Source organism: Tetranychus urticae, chromosome 3 (assembly GCF_039701765.1).
Source record: "Tetranychus urticae isolate SD_2017Ah chromosome 3, NJAU_TeUrti_SD_1.0, whole genome shotgun sequence".
Lineage (NCBI taxonomy): Eukaryota > Metazoa > Arthropoda > Arachnida > Trombidiformes > Tetranychidae > Tetranychus > Tetranychus urticae.
This window is the reverse complement of record NC_142960.1, coordinates 925,043-943,736: the sequence shown is the minus strand read 5'-3', so window position 1 is coordinate 943,736 and position 18,694 is coordinate 925,043. Positions and strand designations below refer to the sequence as shown.

General features: G+C 32.2%; 2 protein-coding genes and 1 long non-coding RNA gene across 5 annotated transcripts; 1 reads left to right on the top strand and 2 right to left on the bottom strand.

Moving 5' to 3' along the window:
• Window positions 1-4,795: 4,795 nt before the first annotated feature.
• LOC107369117 (uncharacterized) lies at window positions 4,796-9,884 on the top strand. 2 transcript variants are annotated; one of them, XM_015937039.3, is made up of 2 exons: window positions 4,796-5,031; window positions 7,578-9,884. In XM_015937039.3, the coding sequence occupies exons 1-2, from the start codon at window positions 5,023-5,025 to the stop codon at window positions 9,753-9,755; spliced, it is 2,187 nt and encodes a 728-aa protein (XP_015792525.2). In that variant the 5' UTR covers window positions 4,796-5,022; the 3' UTR covers window positions 9,756-9,884. The 2 variants fall into 2 exon arrangements, with proteins under 2 accessions (XP_015792525.2, XP_015792526.2); XM_015937040.3 differs by lacking the exon at window positions 4,796-5,031 and adding an exon at window positions 7,295-7,449.
• LOC149093124 (uncharacterized) lies at window positions 5,442-6,335 on the bottom strand. The gene is made up of 2 exons (XR_016199681.1): window positions 6,276-6,335; window positions 5,442-5,547 (listed from the first exon to the last, which is right to left on the bottom strand). It is a non-coding gene; the product is annotated as an uncharacterized LOC149093124 (long non-coding RNA).
• Window positions 9,885-11,977: 2,093 nt separating the features above from the next.
• On the bottom strand, window positions 11,978-18,616 carry LOC107369116 (cholinesterase). 2 transcript variants are annotated; one of them, XM_015937038.3, is made up of 8 exons: window positions 18,289-18,616; window positions 16,984-17,417; window positions 16,505-16,651; window positions 15,556-15,709; window positions 14,737-15,485; window positions 13,804-13,933; window positions 13,209-13,689; window positions 11,978-12,760 (listed from the first exon to the last, which is right to left on the bottom strand). In XM_015937038.3, the coding sequence occupies exons 1-8, from the start codon at window positions 18,314-18,316 to the stop codon at window positions 12,529-12,531; spliced, it is 2,355 nt and encodes a 784-aa protein (XP_015792524.2). In that variant the 5' UTR covers window positions 18,317-18,616; the 3' UTR covers window positions 11,978-12,528. The 2 variants fall into 2 exon arrangements, with proteins under 2 accessions (XP_015792524.2, XP_015792523.2); XM_015937037.3 differs by lacking the exon at window positions 18,289-18,616 and adding an exon at window positions 17,561-18,107.
• Window positions 18,617-18,694: the final 78 nt, after the last annotated feature.

Here is an 18,694-nt window from a genome sequence, read left to right as displayed (position 1 = left end):
AATGACGCCCAAAGTTTTAAGGGATGTGCAAAATTTGTACAAAAATAACCCTTCCATCTCTGAGACTGAAGCTGCTAAAAAGATGGGATTAAGTGTTTCGACCCTTGGCCATATAAAAAGAAAAAAATTAGGTATGAAATCAAGTTTTAAACCAAACGCCAGTCCAGCATAGGCTCTAAGAAAGCTAAATTGTTCTGAATTTCATTGAAATTTTCACAAGTCTAATCACATTTCACTCAAGAAAGATACCTTTACTTACTTTATATTCGTCCATACACTATTCATAGCAGAATTTTATTTTTGCCACTTGTCATTGACTCCTTAATACTGAGCTATGTAAATTGTCCTGAAATAATCTGAAATTTTTCCAAACAAAGATCTAGAATTCAAAGCAAAAACATCAACGGAATAAAGCAGAGCTACGAACAAAAGACTCGAGATTATTTGTTAATCGAAATAACATAATCTAACACCTATTTAATCCATTGTGTTAGTTCATCAGAGTTCCTTTCACTTTCAAAGATTTTTTATTTTCCCAGATTTCAAATGCAACAGAAATCTATATTTTTGGACAAATTTAACCAGCTTAACCGACATAATTCAACTTTAACAATGAACAGATAACCTTAAAATGTTATAATTAAAAAGCAATTTGTGAAATCAAGTCAAACAATTTAAATTGATTTAAAAGCCCTAATAAATCGTCAAAATGAAATATATTTTTATTCTTTACCGCTTCTTTCGATTTATTTTGATGCAAAAAATGTTTCAAATAATTGATGATGCATAATGAATATTCAATGAATTCTGATGCAGTAAATCAAATTTTGACTTGTCAAAAGGATTCAGATTTCAGTTTGAAATTGAAGCTAAATGAAAGCAAACTGAGCAAATGAACTATAAATTGTTCGAGCTCAATAAGCGCAGATTGGGCGCAGATTTACAATACATGTACATGTTTAAGGCTCAACGTTTAGTTTATGAATCAATATTCTGACAATTGATTAAGATAAATATTAAATAATAAGCAACCAAAAAATACAATCAACATAAATTCTGTCTTTAGAATCGATGTTCCGAAAAACCGTTATTTCTTATTATGAGTCTTGATCGTCCCTTGCTTCCACGACAACCCAAAGTCTATGTTTGGGGCTATCTTAAATACGTATTCAATTAAACAAATTCAATATGAATAAACCCTTTTGGCCAATTAGCTCCAGGATAAGCAAAATTGTTTTCCAACTGTTTTCATTTATAAATCTACTTTGTTGAATCGTCAATCGTTTATCTCAGTTGATCAACAGGATTAGCTCAATCTTAGACGATTTTTCCAACGAGAATCTTTCTCAGAGAAGGATTATTGACAGATCTAAGGATGTTGATTCGGATTATGATTGTGAGACATTTGATATTTTGCTGGTAAAATTTTTAAGATTGCATATTAAAATGAAATCGAGATTCTGGTGAAACTTTCAGCTCTTTTTGGTTAAGATGAGTGAAATGATGAAAAACTTGTGACCAATAAATCGACCGTTTGTTTTACCCGGAAAAGGATCTTTCTGTATAAGTGTTTTGGTTTAGTGTGAAGCCAATAGTAATAGTAACACACATACAGGTTAGTTAGGCCACAAAAATTACGTCTAATCATAATAATAAATCATTTAACTTGACTGTCATCTTCAAGTCTAATTTGTTTAATGCACATCAATGAATATGGTAAATTGTAGCACTAACAAGCATTTAAACACATCAAGAGCCAGTGTTGATCAAGAAAATTGCACAATTGAACATTTCTTGTTACAAATTAGTTCTCTCAATTATTAGACCGACGATTGATGATAGTATTTATTACGGTAAAAAGATCCAGTAACACCAAAAAACGGCATCGAACACGATAAGATGATTTACTAACTACCGGTATTTAAATTGCTGATGCTTGGCATAACCAATAAATTGTTCACAATAAAACAACAGCAATATCATCTTCTTTATCTTATCATGATGTTGGGTTGATGATGATGATGATAGCGGTGTTGATGTGACATTTAAATCCTGTTTGGTTTGACTTTAACTTTGTCAGATAACAAAAAAGGAGTAACCTGATAGGGATCAAACGTTGATCGAAATAAAAAGGGTAAAAGTAAATTCAAAAGAGTCAACAATAAGTAGTTAATCAATGCGTGGTTGATTTTTTGACGGTAGTTTGCTTGATTGATTAATCGTTTATCATATTTTCACTCCAAACCAGACCCACAATTATCGAAACTAAGCGCCATTTGAATCCTTTTCCTACGATTACCAGTGTTTATATAATTGCCACTTTAAACCAAAATCTTGTACCAAAAATGTAAACCATCAGTTGATTATTTACGACCATTCATCGCCATTTAATCCGTTTTAATATAAATTTTAACCGGGAGAGCCATCATTAGATAATTGAATGATATCAACAAATATATTGTGAATGGATGCGGTTGATATGACTGCAATTGATGACAATTGGTATTACATCGGGCTTGCTTTGAATCATGAAAACATGTTTTAGTTAATAACCAGTTGAGAAGATAATATTGATGATATGATCGTGATTTCCATGAGTAACTTTGTCATCTTGTTATTCCAATAAGGTTATTGTTTATTTTCGTCAATTAGCCCAATTTATCATTATTACCATCCTCATTACAGGTAACCATTTTTATTATGTCAAAAGAGTTGACAAAATGAATGCAGCCTTAAAGGTAAGCTCAACCTTTCCATTTAACGATTGTTGTTGTCGTTGATCATGAGGATCATGGTTATGATGATAATGATGATGTTGGTTTTAAATCAATTGTAGTTATTAACCAAATGGAACTTTCATTGAATTAACTTTAAGAGTGATCGTCAAATAAACATCAAAATAAGACATTTGAAAAAAGCACAAAAGATGAACAAAAAAAATCAAAACATTTTATAATGGTAATAACTTTCCGCTCCTTGGTTTACTTTTACCCAATTCTGGTTATCCATTAATTGAAAGAGAAAGATATAACTTTCATTGAAAAAATCAATTAGCGTAAATATTATCAAATTAATCATTTAAAGGTGTGATTCACAGATACTTAAACTTGTCAACATTAATAAATTTTCAATCTTATGATTTTTCAAAAAAATAACGGCAAGTTGTTAATGGCAACCGCCCAAACAATATTGGATAATTGATACTTTGATAGGATCTAAATTATCGGATAGTCCAAAAGCCTAATTTTAAGTGTCAATTGAAGCCTGATAAATCAATTTTTTATTTAAGGTGATTAACAGTTATTTTAAAATTGTGAATATTATTGTATAATCAAATTTAAACACGTGTTATTGAGATTGGCTTCTGTGTTGGACTCACTTTTATTTATTAATGAATGGCTTAAACCCAAAAACATCTTAACACTTGAAATTTTAAAGGATATCAAGATATTTCATCTAATCCATTGAACCAGTTATTTTGTCTTTTTTGCTTCACTCCATTAATAAGATTAAATATTTCACATATTTACAGCTTTAACAAGAGACTAGTAATCATGTCTATTCATGTTCATTTGATTGTATCTTGAATATTGAAATATTAATTCGTATAGATGATTGATTTTGGCTACAAACTGAAATAAGGTGAACAACGCAAGGAAGAAACATTTCAAATGATTATCCGAATAGATAATGATTATTCCCAAAAGATTTACCGATTGTTCGGGTTAAACATGATGGAGATTTAGTGCAATAACGTTTTGAGACCACAAAATGTGAAAATAAGGTGAAAAGTACCAAAGATTAGATGATTTTGATGAGCTGAAAGTGTGGGAAGTTTCAATGTTGCTTATTACCCTTTCTTTAGTCATAATCATTTTTGTTGCTTTTTAAGTGAATATATTTTGTAGAAGAGATTTGTCATGTAATTGATTGTTCAATCCAACAACAGTATTGACACAATTGCATGGGAATTGTTGATCAAACCAAATCATAATTAGTTGTTAAATTCAAAACCAAGCAACAAAAGGAAGATCAAAAGATGCATTGAAAGGTGAGAAACAAGCAATCAAATTGAACACAACAAATGAATTCAAAGCATATTTCTGATTGATTAAGATGCAAAACCCGAAATTTCATTACCAATTGAGATGATTTACAACAGGAGGCAAAATTGGTCAATGAGTTATTAATAACAATTTAAAACCTTTAACCAGCCAAATACACCATTAATTGACTAATGTCATTGTTTCACCATTTACCAATTGATACCGGTAAAGCTATCAAAATAAGTGAAAATATCGACAAAATATTCACTTTAATCGTCATTAAAGGTTCAAAAGACATTATTAATAGCATAAGATATTTCATTTTATTCAAGGGCAATAAAAATGCATCATTTCAATTGAAAATGCGTTTAAAGATTATTTTAAAAAGTCAATTTTTGGTGTAAAAAATACAAATTTGTCGCATTGATCATTAAATTTTGATATAAAAAAATGGTAATCAAATTTGCTTAATGTGTAAGCCTTAAAAGATGAAATTAACTCCTTTGTTACTGTAAATGTTGGTGAAAATAATAAGCATTTTGATGTTACCAATGATGGCGGATGAAACCACTCCTTTTAGGGCGCTTTTATGACCTCAAGTAAAGGAATGAGAAGACAACTTCGCTATGGGTTCATAGTTGTATGATGATGATGGTGATGATGAGAGGGTGAGATTGTGGGTGAGGTAGAAGAGGTGGGATTCGCCCCTTCCATATATAATGTAACTCGGTCAACTGTTGGTTTGTTTCATATTCAGCAGCCGCAACGACAACATTTAACATGATATTATGAAGTGAATCTTTTGTATTTTATTTTCTCTTTAAATCGCGTTTCTCTTACTGTTTAATCATTGATTATTAATTGTTGTGAATGGTGATTTGTTTGTGCTTCAATCTTTGGCAATTGTGATTTATATACGATTGGACTTTTTGTTACGAGGAATTACAGTTTATCTTTCAAATACTCAACACTCACAATGGTTAAGGTAAATTTTGTGCCTTTTGTATCTCAACCTTTTCTGGATTTTAACTCAATCTCTAATTTTGATAATTTCAAATTTAACCAAATTTCCAATTCCAATACAATCAGTAGACAATTGAACAGTATTTTACTTACAGTATTTACTAAATAACAGTATTTTAACGAGCAAAACGGAGTAAATCTGACAAGAAATTCAGTCTAATTTAAAATTATTGTCAATTGTTTCCATTTTTATGGTTTAATAACAATTCAATGTTATATTCAGCTTTAACATTCAGACTCGATTTTCTTGATGCTTTCAATTCATCTTTGATATTCAATTTTGCTTTTGATTTTCTGTTAATTTTACGTTGAAGAGCATTTCATTAACAGCTAATTGCTTTAATTAGACGATTAACGAGAATTTTTTCCTGCGATTTTTTATCATCAAGTAGAGCATAAATTGTCTTGTTTTAGACTGATTTTTTTCAATATTCACTTGTCAAATTTGACAGACAATTAGCTTAATAGCAACCCAAACCTGAAAAGAAATGAATTTTGATTTTAAATGAAGATTTAGGTTTGAATTGGTAATGATTGATTGAGAATCAACTTGTTATTAAATTTAAACATAAATAATTGAAAGAATGAAAAAAATGTAAAAAATTTGGGTAAATTGAAATTGTCATTGATTGGAGCGAATGTTGTTAACCGTAACAAATTATCCGGTTCCTTCTTGACTCTTGAACATGATCATGAACATGATAATGATGATGTTGATGATCAACATCAGAATCGTCTTAATTTTTACCCAATTTGCCGGTTCATTGAGATGATAAGCTTCACATTTCAGGTGAGATTGAAGAAGGAAGCTAAAAAAGTCTTTAAACCGTGAATTTTGGGTGAAATATAAGAGAGAAGCTTCTATTTATTCAGTTTTTTCAGTGATGATCAGTAAACTCAGAGGAGCGTTAATTTTTAAGATTCAGTTGATGATACTGAAGACGACATGATCATCATTATGATGATCACTTAACGGCCTCTAATTTTGGCTTCGTTTCATTGAATTCGTTACAAAAACATTGTAATACAAAATAATATTAGTATTGAAATTGTAAGGCAATAACAATAATGATTAATAATGTTGTTAACTGTTCACTGTTTGAATCAATTTTTGACTTTCCCATTATTGTTACTCTTATTGTCGTTATTAATAATATTATTAACATTTCATGGATAAAAGAATTTCAAGTTCATTCCGATTCTCACCTTATTCCGATCTTAGCTTCTTTTCATTCAAGATTATCATTTAAACTCTTCCTTGTCCTGTTAATGAGTGAATACATAAAGGTAAATGTAAATTACATTTTGTAGATTCTCATCAACACTATTTAGTAACAATTAACAAATGATTAGAGTTTAATCTCATGTTGAGCTTTTCACACTTTACGGGTTAATCTAGTTTGTTGTTGACCTTAATTACATTGGTTTTGCATCAATTTTGTCTGTCCATTGAAAATTGTTGATTCCTTTGAGTTTTGATTTGATTTTTTTTCATTGCATTTGTAAGTATTTTCATTTCATCCTCACTTGAGTTCAATTTAATCAACTGTTGATCAACTTGCTAAGTTGTTGGCAATTAGATATGGTTTGATGAATTAATAAGTTGAACAGGTTAAGGTCAAGTTTATGATGTAAAGCCTGAAAATTAAAAGGTAAATGCTATTATTATTGAGATTATTCATGTGATTATGATTAAAATTGATTCTGTTCAGGATGATGGGAATGAGGAACCCTAAAATTTAGGATAAACAGTTAAAATTGGATCCCAAAAATGGATATTATTAGATCACTTTTTGATTAAATGTAGTTTACAATGGTTCGTTGATTTTTTCACTTGTTAGTTGATGGTTTTTTGTGTGTTAATAATTGAAATGAAACATGGTTTTGTTGGTTAATGATTAAGATTAATCAAAATGACAATTGTTATGACAAGTATGAAGACTTGAAAGACAAGATTCAATTTATAAGATCATTAAGACTAACAAAGTCATCATCAGTATATGTTTACATCTATTTGTCTTACTGTTTAACCATTAGATTTATAAACATTGAAAGGATTTGTTGATAATCAAGATTTTAATCATTCATGTGCACTCAAATCATGATTAAAGATTTATTTGCTTAATTATTAATTAAAAATTAAGATTCTCGTTTGTAGATCGATTCTTAGTTGTATTCATTATCCAATATATCTGTTATCTTATATCTTTTAAATCAATCTTGGTTCATCGATATTGATAGCTATTGTTTATTATTAACGGTTTCATTGTTGCGCTCGTTGTGTTTTATTATTAATCAATGTTTCATACTCCTGATTTAATTTAATTCAACTTCTAACTCTATTTCTATGAATTGGTGAAAATCTTCATCTCATAATTAGGTTGGTGTGTGATTCAGAAATGGTTCAGAAGCGATTTTGCTTAACCAATTTAATGATAACTATTTTTGATCCTATATTAAGATATTATAGTCTAATCAATTTTTATTTTTATTTCTTTCATTTCACAGAAATATCTTCTAATTTACTTTCTGGTTACTTGTCAGCAAAGTGCTTTTATCAAATCAGAAGATGCCAGTACAACTCCAAAGGTGTTTGTCACCATTCCTAACCAGTCTAAAAATAGATCAGACGATTCAATACCAGCTCTTCCTTTGGCTCAAGCCCTGACGTCTGGAGATATTGCTTCTGGTTTATCAAGCCTTTGGGCAAAAGCTGAATTATTACCACTGAGCGATGAAGACTTTCCAATGGCGTTGTATTCATCTGGCTCATTGGCTGGATCGTCCAACGCTGCCGCATCTAACTCCGTAAAAGAGTCTAACGATAATTCAGTCTCTGAAATATCAGCCAACAAACCATCTTCAGATAATATCAGTTCACCAGAAGTTTTGAAACGAGTTGGTTGGTCTGGTGATCAATCAAAATATTCTGGTGACACTAAGGGTTGGTCTAAACAGATTGGACAATCTATTGGTTCACAAGATTTAGATAAACCTGGATCAGCTCAACCTAGTCATATGCAATCAATTAACCATCAATCTGATGAAATTAAATCATCACCAATGTCTACCTCCGTAACCAATATGGAAATGGTTGATTTAACTGCTGCAGCAACTTCAAATAATTATGAAGCTCCTTCATCTGGCTCTAATTCTGGTTCATCTAATGACGGATCTTCATCTTCCATGGGAAGTAACTCTGGAAATGGTAATTCTGGAAGCGGCAGTGGAGGACGTTACTCTTCATACAACTCTGATAACCCTCGTACTCGAACTCGATATGGATTCCGCGTTGGATCAAACTCCCGACACCGAGAACCAGAGTTTTCATCTTCATCCAACTACGACGATTTCGCACCACCAGACTATCCATCTGGATCAAGCTCAGGCGTTGATTCAGGATATGTAGATTCATATGAAGCTGGCCCTCCTCCTCCACCGCCAAGTGGCTCATCAAGTTCTGGAGAAGATTATCGAGGACGAATTCCCGATGGTGATCGACACAACCCATCTCATGACATGAAACATTCTGATGGCCCACCACCACCACCGCCACCACCAACAACTCACAGTCATGAAAACTATGATCGTGATTTACCTCCAAGACAAAAGTATTCAGGTTATCGACCAAGATATCGAACTAAGCAACACTTCATGTCTTCATCAGCTTCATGGCCCGAGTTTTCTGAATGGGAATCACCGTCTTCCTCAGACAGAGGTTGGTTATCATCATTATTTGGCAGCGGCTCTGGATACAAATCATCATCTAGACCCAACAGATATCGAAGTCCATTTGGTTTAACAACTTCAGCAGAAACAATTCCATTATCATCTTTGCCATCAAGTTTCTTCGATGATGCCATTCCATATTATAAGCCACACACTCATCATCATACTCACCCTCAACCACCTCCACCATCAGTTCCAATGCATTCCCCTATGCCACAACCTCGACCATCAACATGGTTTAGTTGGGGTGGAAATGGATTAAGACCTCATGCCTCTACCCTTCGACCTTCATACTCATTCGGCGGTTATGGCTACGGTGGTGCTTATGGTCCACGACCTCTCATGTCAACCGCTCCACCGCCACCTCCATCTCCTTACAGTTACTCTTATGGTGGTCTCCCTTCAAGCAGCTCAATGATGCCAGTTTCTGTTCGAAGCCCATTTACTTTTGGCTCCATGATGAGTTCACCATCAATGTCTTATCCTCTTAAAATGGCCTACCCTTCACCTTACACTTCCGGGTTTGCTTTTAGATCACCTTATCCTTTGTATAGACCTTTCATGCCCTCAACTGATTTAGCATTTGCTGAATCATTCAGAAAACCTAACACCAGTGAGAAGATGGAAAGTTCAGCCTCTCAAGCAGCAATGGCCTTTGCTTCTCCACCTTCATCTGGTTTATCTCATCCTCATCCTCAACCCTCTCCTCCTCAAATCCCAATGTTAACTGGACCAAATGGTGCTTATCTCAATCCATTTGTTAATCGTCCAGGATCAAACGGTATGGTAGATCCTATTTTTAATTTTTTCAATCCAGGGCCAACCAACTCGGTTACTGAGAAGCCATCTGAATCATCTGGATCATCTGGAACATCTTCATCACCCGAGGGTACAACTGCATCACCTGTAGCTAAAAAGAACACTGGACTTTTCTCTGGTTTAAGGAAAATTTTTTAACACAGTAATACAATGACTGTTAACAATCATAGATACAAAATTTAAATCACTCAATTACCACCAATACAATACTTTATTTATCCCAAATTTATTCAATAATAAATTTTACTTTTTTATTTTTCTTAATAATCAACGGCAAAAACTTATTTCAAACGCAATCAAACGATGGAATTGAGTTTGACTAAAACAACTATGGCTTAAAACATTGATAACTGAATCCAAATCAAACAAAAATGAAATTGTTTGTGCAACAATTGATAAGAATGTCAACCTTGATCAACTATATTGACATATTGATTTAGGTAGATTGCTGGATTAAACATGGCTTACTTGGACTGTTAGTTAACTCCAAGTTCAGCAGTGAATATACCAATGTCAATATTCAAGAAATTGATAATTGTAAGATTGATCACAAAATTATCAAAAGTAAATGAAAGTCAGCAAACTTTGATTCTGTCACTCTGAAAGGTTATTAAAGATGAGACAAATGACAGTGAAGATTATGAAGAAAACTTTTAATGAAAGATTAATTTCAAGTGGGCATAATAATAAAATTAAGGTACATTAACCTAATTGAAAATTAGTTAATGTTAATAAAAGACCTCTTAAGACAACAGGTAGCAATAAACATTGAAATATATATAAGTTGAAGAGATGAAGATAATTATGAGAGAGTTTTGATAAAGACAATGTCTCTATGGTTCTAATCAATGGTTAATATTGAATTTTATCGTTAATTGTCAGTTGATTGTCTCATCAGAATGTATTGAAATTGAAGACAATAAAAACAATAGAACCAGTGATTCAATAAAAACAGTTCTATGCTAAATATAAGAAGTTCATGCTTGTCCTTCAAAATTATAACACTTCAACATTTTAAATAGTCGATTCAACAGTTAATTTAACATTTTAATAGTTAAAAGCTTATCATAATGAAATCTTCAAACCAAATATATATCATGTTAATTATTTCAATGTTTTTGTTTTTGTGTGTTTCTGCATCCCTATTGCATTCATCATTAAACAAAACATTTTCACCAGCAGACATACCTGACAATATTGACCTACCGTCTATTATGGAAGAACATCTATCCAAAAATGATTCATCATCAACTTCATCATCATTAAAAAATGAATCAATATGGAAAAGGATTAATTCATGGTTAAGACAGGAATGGAAGTATTTTGTTTTTGCTGGAGCTATTCTGCTAATCATCTCTTGTCTATTTTATGGATTTAGCCACAAACGATCCAAACATGGTCAAATGAGTCCAACACGGAAGGTTAAAAATGATACCAATGAGGAACGTTTCGAGGGAAACCTGGATCAAGTTGGAATGAATAAAGATACTAAAGCACATGATAATCAGGAGTTTCAAATGTCTGATGAAGTGTCTAATGAAGAACGAAAATCAATTGGAACAATGTCAAGACCAGAAACAAAATTACCGGCGCTTTTGCTTAATCGTAATCTTAAAGGAGATACTGAAATAGATACACCAGGAGTTATGGAGGCTGGTGGGTCAAGACCTTTTACAGGCCTAGTTCCTTTTGAATCGACTAAATACTGAACAATTAAAATTAAACATTTGAAATGTTAAAGTGTTGAAGTACCGGTTAAAGCAATTTTCACAGTCTCCATCTATGATGTTTTAATTTGTTCATCTGTAAAATAATTACAGTAGATGGCGACTGTAAAAACGGCTGTTAATTAACGTTTTGATTGTAGCTTACAATTTAATGTAAAATTAGTTTAGTTATTATTAATATTATAACCCTGAGATAACAAATTATTGTTTTAAATAATTTATTGTAACTATTTCCTTCCCGATTCCTAATCATTTTAACAATGAACAAAGTTGTGCATCAAATTGTTAAAACTATTATTTTTACTGTTTCTCATCAACCTTTTGTTTTATTTCAACTTCCCATTGTTACCTCTATTGAATAGTTGTTATCAACCACTTATGATTCGTTTAATTAACTGATTATTAATGCATTTTTTTGTATCAATTACCTCCAATAATAAGCCATTAATTTAACATTGATATCATCATTTCTTAATGAACAAGATTTATCTTCAAGAATCTTAATTAATCTCATTTCAATCTTGATGCTGCCAAATTATTTTCCTGTTATAAATATTGATGATTTCAAGCCAGAAATAACTACTGATCCTAATAATGGTTAATGGCATGCAACAATTATTTCAACATTCAAAGTTAATGAAAACAGTGTTTTATTAATCAAAATGATCAAGTATATAGTTTTTGATTTGGTGATTCTCAAAGAAATGAATACTTTACATGAAAAAAAAGATCAATTGAACATGATTGTACTGTAAAGGCACATATAATTGATGCGTGGTGATACCAAAAAGCGTACTTATGTGTAGTTAATGTGTAAATATGTGTGAGTTTATCTTTGATAACCTTTGGCCTTGTGAATTAAATACTGCCAGATGCGCTGAAATAAAAATAATCAAACAAAAAAAACAAAAAACATTCAACACTGGCGACGTTCATTTGACATCAGTCATGATTGGAGTTCTCTAAAATAGATAGACATTAAGAGTACCACATTAATTATATGTTTGTCGATAGTTATATTATTCAATGATATAACTTGATAATATTCAAATCAACTTGAATATTGAATGAGTGAGGTATCTGAATAGACTTTAAGAGAGCCCCTTTCCTTATTTTGTTAAGGAAAGGTTTTGAACACTGAAAATGGAATGGTCATTGTGACAAACAGTTTAATAGGCATTTAGTCAAACTCGAGTTTGTCTATCCCTGTGAGTCTTGGGACGGAATGCTTTGTCGATTGGCTTGTATTTGTCTTTACCACTTGGCATGAGTTTATGAGTTTGTGCATAATCTGCTCTAGTGCGACTGGATAATGATATCTCTGAATTGGCTCGGGTGGATGGAGCACTGTATTGTGTTCCAATGGCAGTTATATCGGGAAAATTGTAATCAAGAGCAGCATTGCCGACTCGATCTCTGTGCAAATGAAAATAAACAAAAATAAATAAAAGCAAAGCGTTAGCAAGTAATGACTGATGACAGGCAAGGGAATATAAAAATAGATGCGATAAGCATAAAACAATATGAAAATTGATATGACAATGGATTCTTTTGTCAAAATAAATAAGTGATAAGAAAGTTGCTCAAGTATTACAATGGAGTGTTTGCATAACAATAAAAACGGTTGACTGCAAGTGAGCTTGACCAATCCAAATGTAACGAAGATAAGTTGAGAGAATGGAAAAGACTCTAAAGTATTCTATTTCTTAGGGTAAATACTTTTGTGTCAAAGGTGATAGAAAACTTAATCCTTTTTCTATCCTCTTGTGGCTCTAATTTACTCAAATTTAATCCATATGAAGCCTTATGTCACATATGAAAGTCAAGTGCAGAAATCAATGAAAATTTGTTAATTTTACTTTACCTTTTGGCTTTACAATAGAGGCATGAACACAGAGCTGATATGAATGTGAGGATCACTAGAATGGCCACGATAGCCCATAAAGAAGCCCTGTACATTCTCAATTCGCCCTCTATTGGCTGATAGAGTGGAGGCCAAATGGGTTTTGGTTGCCCTACTAATTCGGGTATATATTCATTCCAAAATTTGGCTTCTCTTTGCTTATAGTCTCGATGCATTATACTAGTATAATTGGTTGTGTTTACAGATAGGTATTGAAGTGTGGCAGGATCAACTGGTTTCCAGAGGATATTGTTAAACAAAGCAACTGGAGTGGGATCACCGTGACGAGCAAAGTCAGCCCAAGCCTTCATGAAGAATGTGCTCATGTTACGATCATCTTCTTTCCATTTTACTCTGTCTAGATGATACATTTTAGGGTAAAACTGGTCATCCATAAAGGGAGCTCCAGAAATTAAAAAATATTCCGTATCATGAGGAACTCCTGAAAAATTTTAAAATAAAGAAACCAAGAGTTAAGATTGAAAAAGGATAAACGATGCAAAAGATCAAACGATAAATTCATTTAAATATGATAACTCTGTGACTGGTAACGTACCCATCCACCTTGGCCAATGCAAACTTTCAATGGTGTAATTTAAAACATACATGTATGTTTTAATCTTATTTTTTACCATCAATTTCATCATTTTATCAACTCCAGCTACATTCCATGAATCTGTATACATCTATAAAAAAGAAAAGGTAAATATGAGTAAAGATCAGATAGAGTTCATACTATTATTAGAGTAAGGTAGACAAAGAAGGGAAAACATTAACAACCATTAAAACAGTTTAAAGTGTAGACCAAATTATATTGATTTAATTTTATATAATGAATAGATAAAATCAAGATGATTTGAAGACTAACAGGTATTTTGAATGAAAAAGCATTGGAGGAAGGGAAATTAAACTTGATTTCACCATAAACGCAAAGTGAAATCATTTAGTTAAAAGTTAATTAAGGGTTGCCCTTAGTTGATAGTTGAAGAGGTAATCAAGTGACGTTAAGTTGAGGTCATTTTGATATTTTTTCAAGTTAACTTTGCTTGAAAGGGCCTCACTCAAGGATAAGGGAGAAAAAATGAAACAGTGAGAAAAGAAGATGGAAATAAAGAGATGAAGCGGAAATGAAAACATTGTAACTACATTATTATGAGAGCAATAAAAAGTTTAAAAGTAACATTGAATAGACAAAAAATCTGAGCAACTAAAAACTTGACAAGAAAGGGTACAAGTTATGATCACTATCCTTGAAAGGTCACTTTTAAGGTTAACGAGAACCAAAAATCACGTTAAAGACATCAAACTAAACATAATGGGAGAGAGTGAAGTCTTTATGAAAAGACTTTCCAAGAGCAATGAGCAATGAAAACAGGGTGAGGTCATGTTAAGATCTTTTCTTAAGGTTTGTGATCTTTTCAACGACAATGTGTTCATCACTGTTGTAATACAAACAGAAAATAATTAGTATCTTCTGAGATAGACTTACGTCAATGAGTCCTTGTCGAATTTGTGTTCCGTTTGTTGGATCTACGGGTGGAGTGTACATGAAGCGAAGAGCTGATTTAAAAGCCTCTGGATTTAGTGTTGCGTTGTATATTTTTAAATACTTTTCAATTTTTTCTTCCAAAGTTTCAAGTGTAACTTGATAGTCATTGAGCTTTATTTCTTCATCACTGTATACCATTGCTGATCCTTCATCTCTTGTTACTCCTGTCAGGTAACCATCTAAATGGATATCATCAACAGGAAATCCTTTCTGTAAAATAACCTCAGGCGTATCGGGTAATACCTCTGTTCCTAAAGGTCGTGTTGTCATGTCTGGCACCGGGGCAAAGGGTAACCATCCAACTTGATTGGCAACAGCAGCAATCGGAATGTCAGATGAGCTACGACTTTTAAGACATTCAACAAGGTTACGTGTCAAAGGTGTGCTACATCCATAAGCAGCTCCAACCACAATTGACATGTTTCTTATCATAATTGGTTCATTAATAGATGCCCAAGGAGCAACTGCGGAACCACTTTGAGCAATAACTCGCTTGATATACTTTCGACTAAGAGGTGATATTGCCAGGATACCAGCACTAGCAGCACCAGCACCAGGACCAAAAAGAGTAATCATTTCAGGATCACCGCCAAATTTACGTATATTCTCACGAACCCAATGTATGAGTTGAACTTGATCCAATATTCCGTAATTTCCTGGAGATGATTCATCGGCAGTGGCAAAAAATCCTTTTATATGAATAGAAAGAAGTAAAAATGTTAAAACAAATTCTTTCGAAAAAAACATCTTTATCTTTACCTAATATTCCTAAACGATAATTAAAAGTGACTACTACAACATCTTGCGAAGCAGCAAGCATATGACCAGGGAATCGATTCCCGGATCCGTGTATAAAATTACCATCATGAATGTAGATCATAACTGGACTAGGTTTTTCCTTGTTCTCTGAAGCCTGTTGATGAAATGATTATTTTATGATTAGAAAAGAGTAGATTTAAAATGAAATAAATGTATAAAAAGTAAGTTTCTTTACTGATTATAGATGGATTGATACGGAAATAAGATTTAAATGCAGTCAAGTGGATAATTATCAAGGTGCCAAATCCCTTGTAATCCGAAATTGAGCCATATAATGACATAATATCAAGCTTATTAAGTCTAAATATCATACATTGTAAATAATTTTGCAGGCTTAAACATTGAAAGTATCAAATCACCTTTACAATGAATACAATACAATAATACAATAAGCAATTCTTACAAATCTGGAAAGCTTGTTTTCCACTATCTACTTTCATTTGACTCCTTCCTCTTTCTTTTACCCTGTCTAATTAATTGGGATCCAGTTACTGATCCAGTTCAACCCTGGTTTGAATTAATGAAAACAAAAGCCCGCCAAAAAAGTTGTAAAATACGTTTTGTTCATTCCTTATCAATGAAACAGTACTGCGAAACTTTTATTGAATAATTTAAATGAAAGTTTGATGGCTATTTAATAAATATTCAACTGTTTTAAAGCAAAAATATGAAAGAATACGATGATTAAGTTTACCTTTTTTTCACTAACAATAAAAGGTAAATTGTGAATGGCAACTACGTGGGTTGGAATAATTTTGAATAATGAGTAAAAACAGAAAACTCAAATGGGTCAAGTGAATGACTGATGACAATTTGATTTAATTTAAAGGGTTTGTCATTGGGCTATTTTCAATTCAAAATTCAACATTAAATTAATATTATGACTTACCTTTGGTGTGTAAATATTTAAATAGAGACAATCTTCATTAACTTCGTAAATCATTTTGTCAGCTCCTGTATATTGAGATGGCTGAGGACAAGACGGACGGAATCTATCTGCACTCCAAGATCCTTTATATGATGGTGGCTGTGGAGACTGAAATTTATAACAAACATCATTAAATTGATATATTTAAAAATAGTAGATCTATTTAGCTGATACATCAATCACATTTAGATTAATTTTGACCACAATTAGTTGGCAGCAAATTAAATTGTATAGATTTTTGCACTAACTTGTGAAGTAATTTCTAGTTTCACAGATGTGTTGAGAGATAAGTAAATAATGTACACAAAAGTATCTAATTTAGAACTTAATGGTTCAATTGTTTTTACTGTGATTGATGGGCAGACTGACTGGTTAACCTGATCTGTCTGCCACAAATTTGATTCTTCATGGTAAAGAAGCAAAGTTGCAAGGTATCTCACCTTGAAACGCAGTCCATGCTCTGTTAATGGCGGTCGAGCATAAGGTATTCCCAAAAATACGGCAACTTCATATTGCCAACTAATCAATCTATTTGAAGGTGATCCTGGTCTAGACCAAACTGGTAAACCTGGAGCATCACAAAGGTACGAAATTCTGCCTGCATAAGATCCGTATTTCGTTTCGACAGTGATCAGTTCTTGTGGTCTTTTATTTTCTAATGCCTGTTTACACCGACGATCTGAATGACCATATACACCTTCTAATAATCTTCCGGAAATAGGCTTTGAATGTTGATTTTCTTGCTGGTAATACTGAGATCCAGGATAACTTGAAGCATCATATGGAGATGTACCATAAATGGGACGATTCCATTGACTAGATGTGCTATCGGAGGTAGCTGATAATGCTCCATGGTAATGCAATCCAAGGAGACCTGAAAACAGGAGAAAAATAAACAATATTAATAGATAAAGTATGATTCAGTTTGTTAGTAATATAAAGATTTCTCTCTCTCTTGACTACATTTACTCTTGAGATGTGATAGGAAAAATTTTGTAAACATAAAAGATAACATACTCAGGAAAGGTATAAAAAGGCAAGGAATCATTATGCAATGTTAGTGAACAATTACAAAAATCAGTTTTAAAAAATGAGTTCAAATAAATTTTAGCAAAAAATTTAATCATATTCTATGTTAATAAAAATTAAAAATAAACTTTTCACACCTTCTGTTACAAGTACTTTCCAACTTATAACAGGAAGAGACTAGATTTTAAATAAGGAAAAAAGGGCAAAATTAGGAATAACAGACTAAACAAGTGATTAACCGAAGAAAAATTTGATGGTTTAACAAATTGTCTGTTCAAATAAAGGGGAAATGTGTGTGAATTATGAACAATCTAATATCATCACATTGATCATTTTCAAGTGGCTCGGGGAGTGGTACCTCTGTAGAGTATGATCAATACAGTGTTCACACTTTGATCAAGATAATTAAAAGAGAGAAAAAGTGAATCGTCTGTACAATGAGATAACATTTAAATCTAATTTCTTTCAAATTCATAGATGTGTAAAAGCGTTTAGCCCAAAGGAAAAGAAAGAAAAGTATTTCCTAACTGGCAGAGAAAGAAAAGAAAGAAGGAAAAGAGAGTAAGAGAAAGAGAGAGAGGGAAAAATCTTCAACCGTCAAACGTCAAAATTAAGAATGCAAAGCAAGTTGAAGCAAAGGAGAGGATCATTAGTTAGTCAGAAGTAACAGACCGTTTTATGATACAAATTTGATGGTAAAGTGTATTTAAACTTACCTAAAATAAATAAAGATGCTATAGCCATGGTAAAGGCAAACGATAATGATGATTATGAGGTTTAATTTGTTGATGATGGTAGATTAAACTGGTTGACTTAGTATCCGATGAAGATGACATTAGGTCGTCTCGGATCTGTAAAGTGGTCGCTTTACTATTACAAATTTAAAGGTTGTTAAATTCATTTAAATTAAAACAAGAAGAAACAAATCAATTAACTAATTAATCTAGTTAACAGTAGAGACACTTTCAAAGATAGTTGAAATAACCAAAGTCAACAATTAATTGTAATGTTTTTGCTTCCCAAAGTCTCTTCTCCTTGGTGATGAAGGAAAGATAAAAAACATTCAGGTAAAGAAAAAAAAAGTTTCAACAGTTATTAAGCTCCACCCATTTTTACCTGTTA

Bases quoted from the DNA above. Each gene is read 5' to 3' on its own strand.
- LOC107369116 (XM_015937037.3), bottom strand. From the start codon at position 17,591: ATGATTCCTTGCCTTTTTATACCTTTCCTGA. The intron at 13,934-14,736 runs GTAAGTCTATCT...TCTTTTTTATAG, and splicing joins TTCGACAAGGACTCATTGAC to ATGTATACAGATTCATGGAA. The intron at 12,761-13,208 runs GTAAAGTAAAAT...TCATTTGCACAG, and splicing joins CTCTATTGTAAAGCCAAAAG to AGATCGAGTCGGCAATGCTG.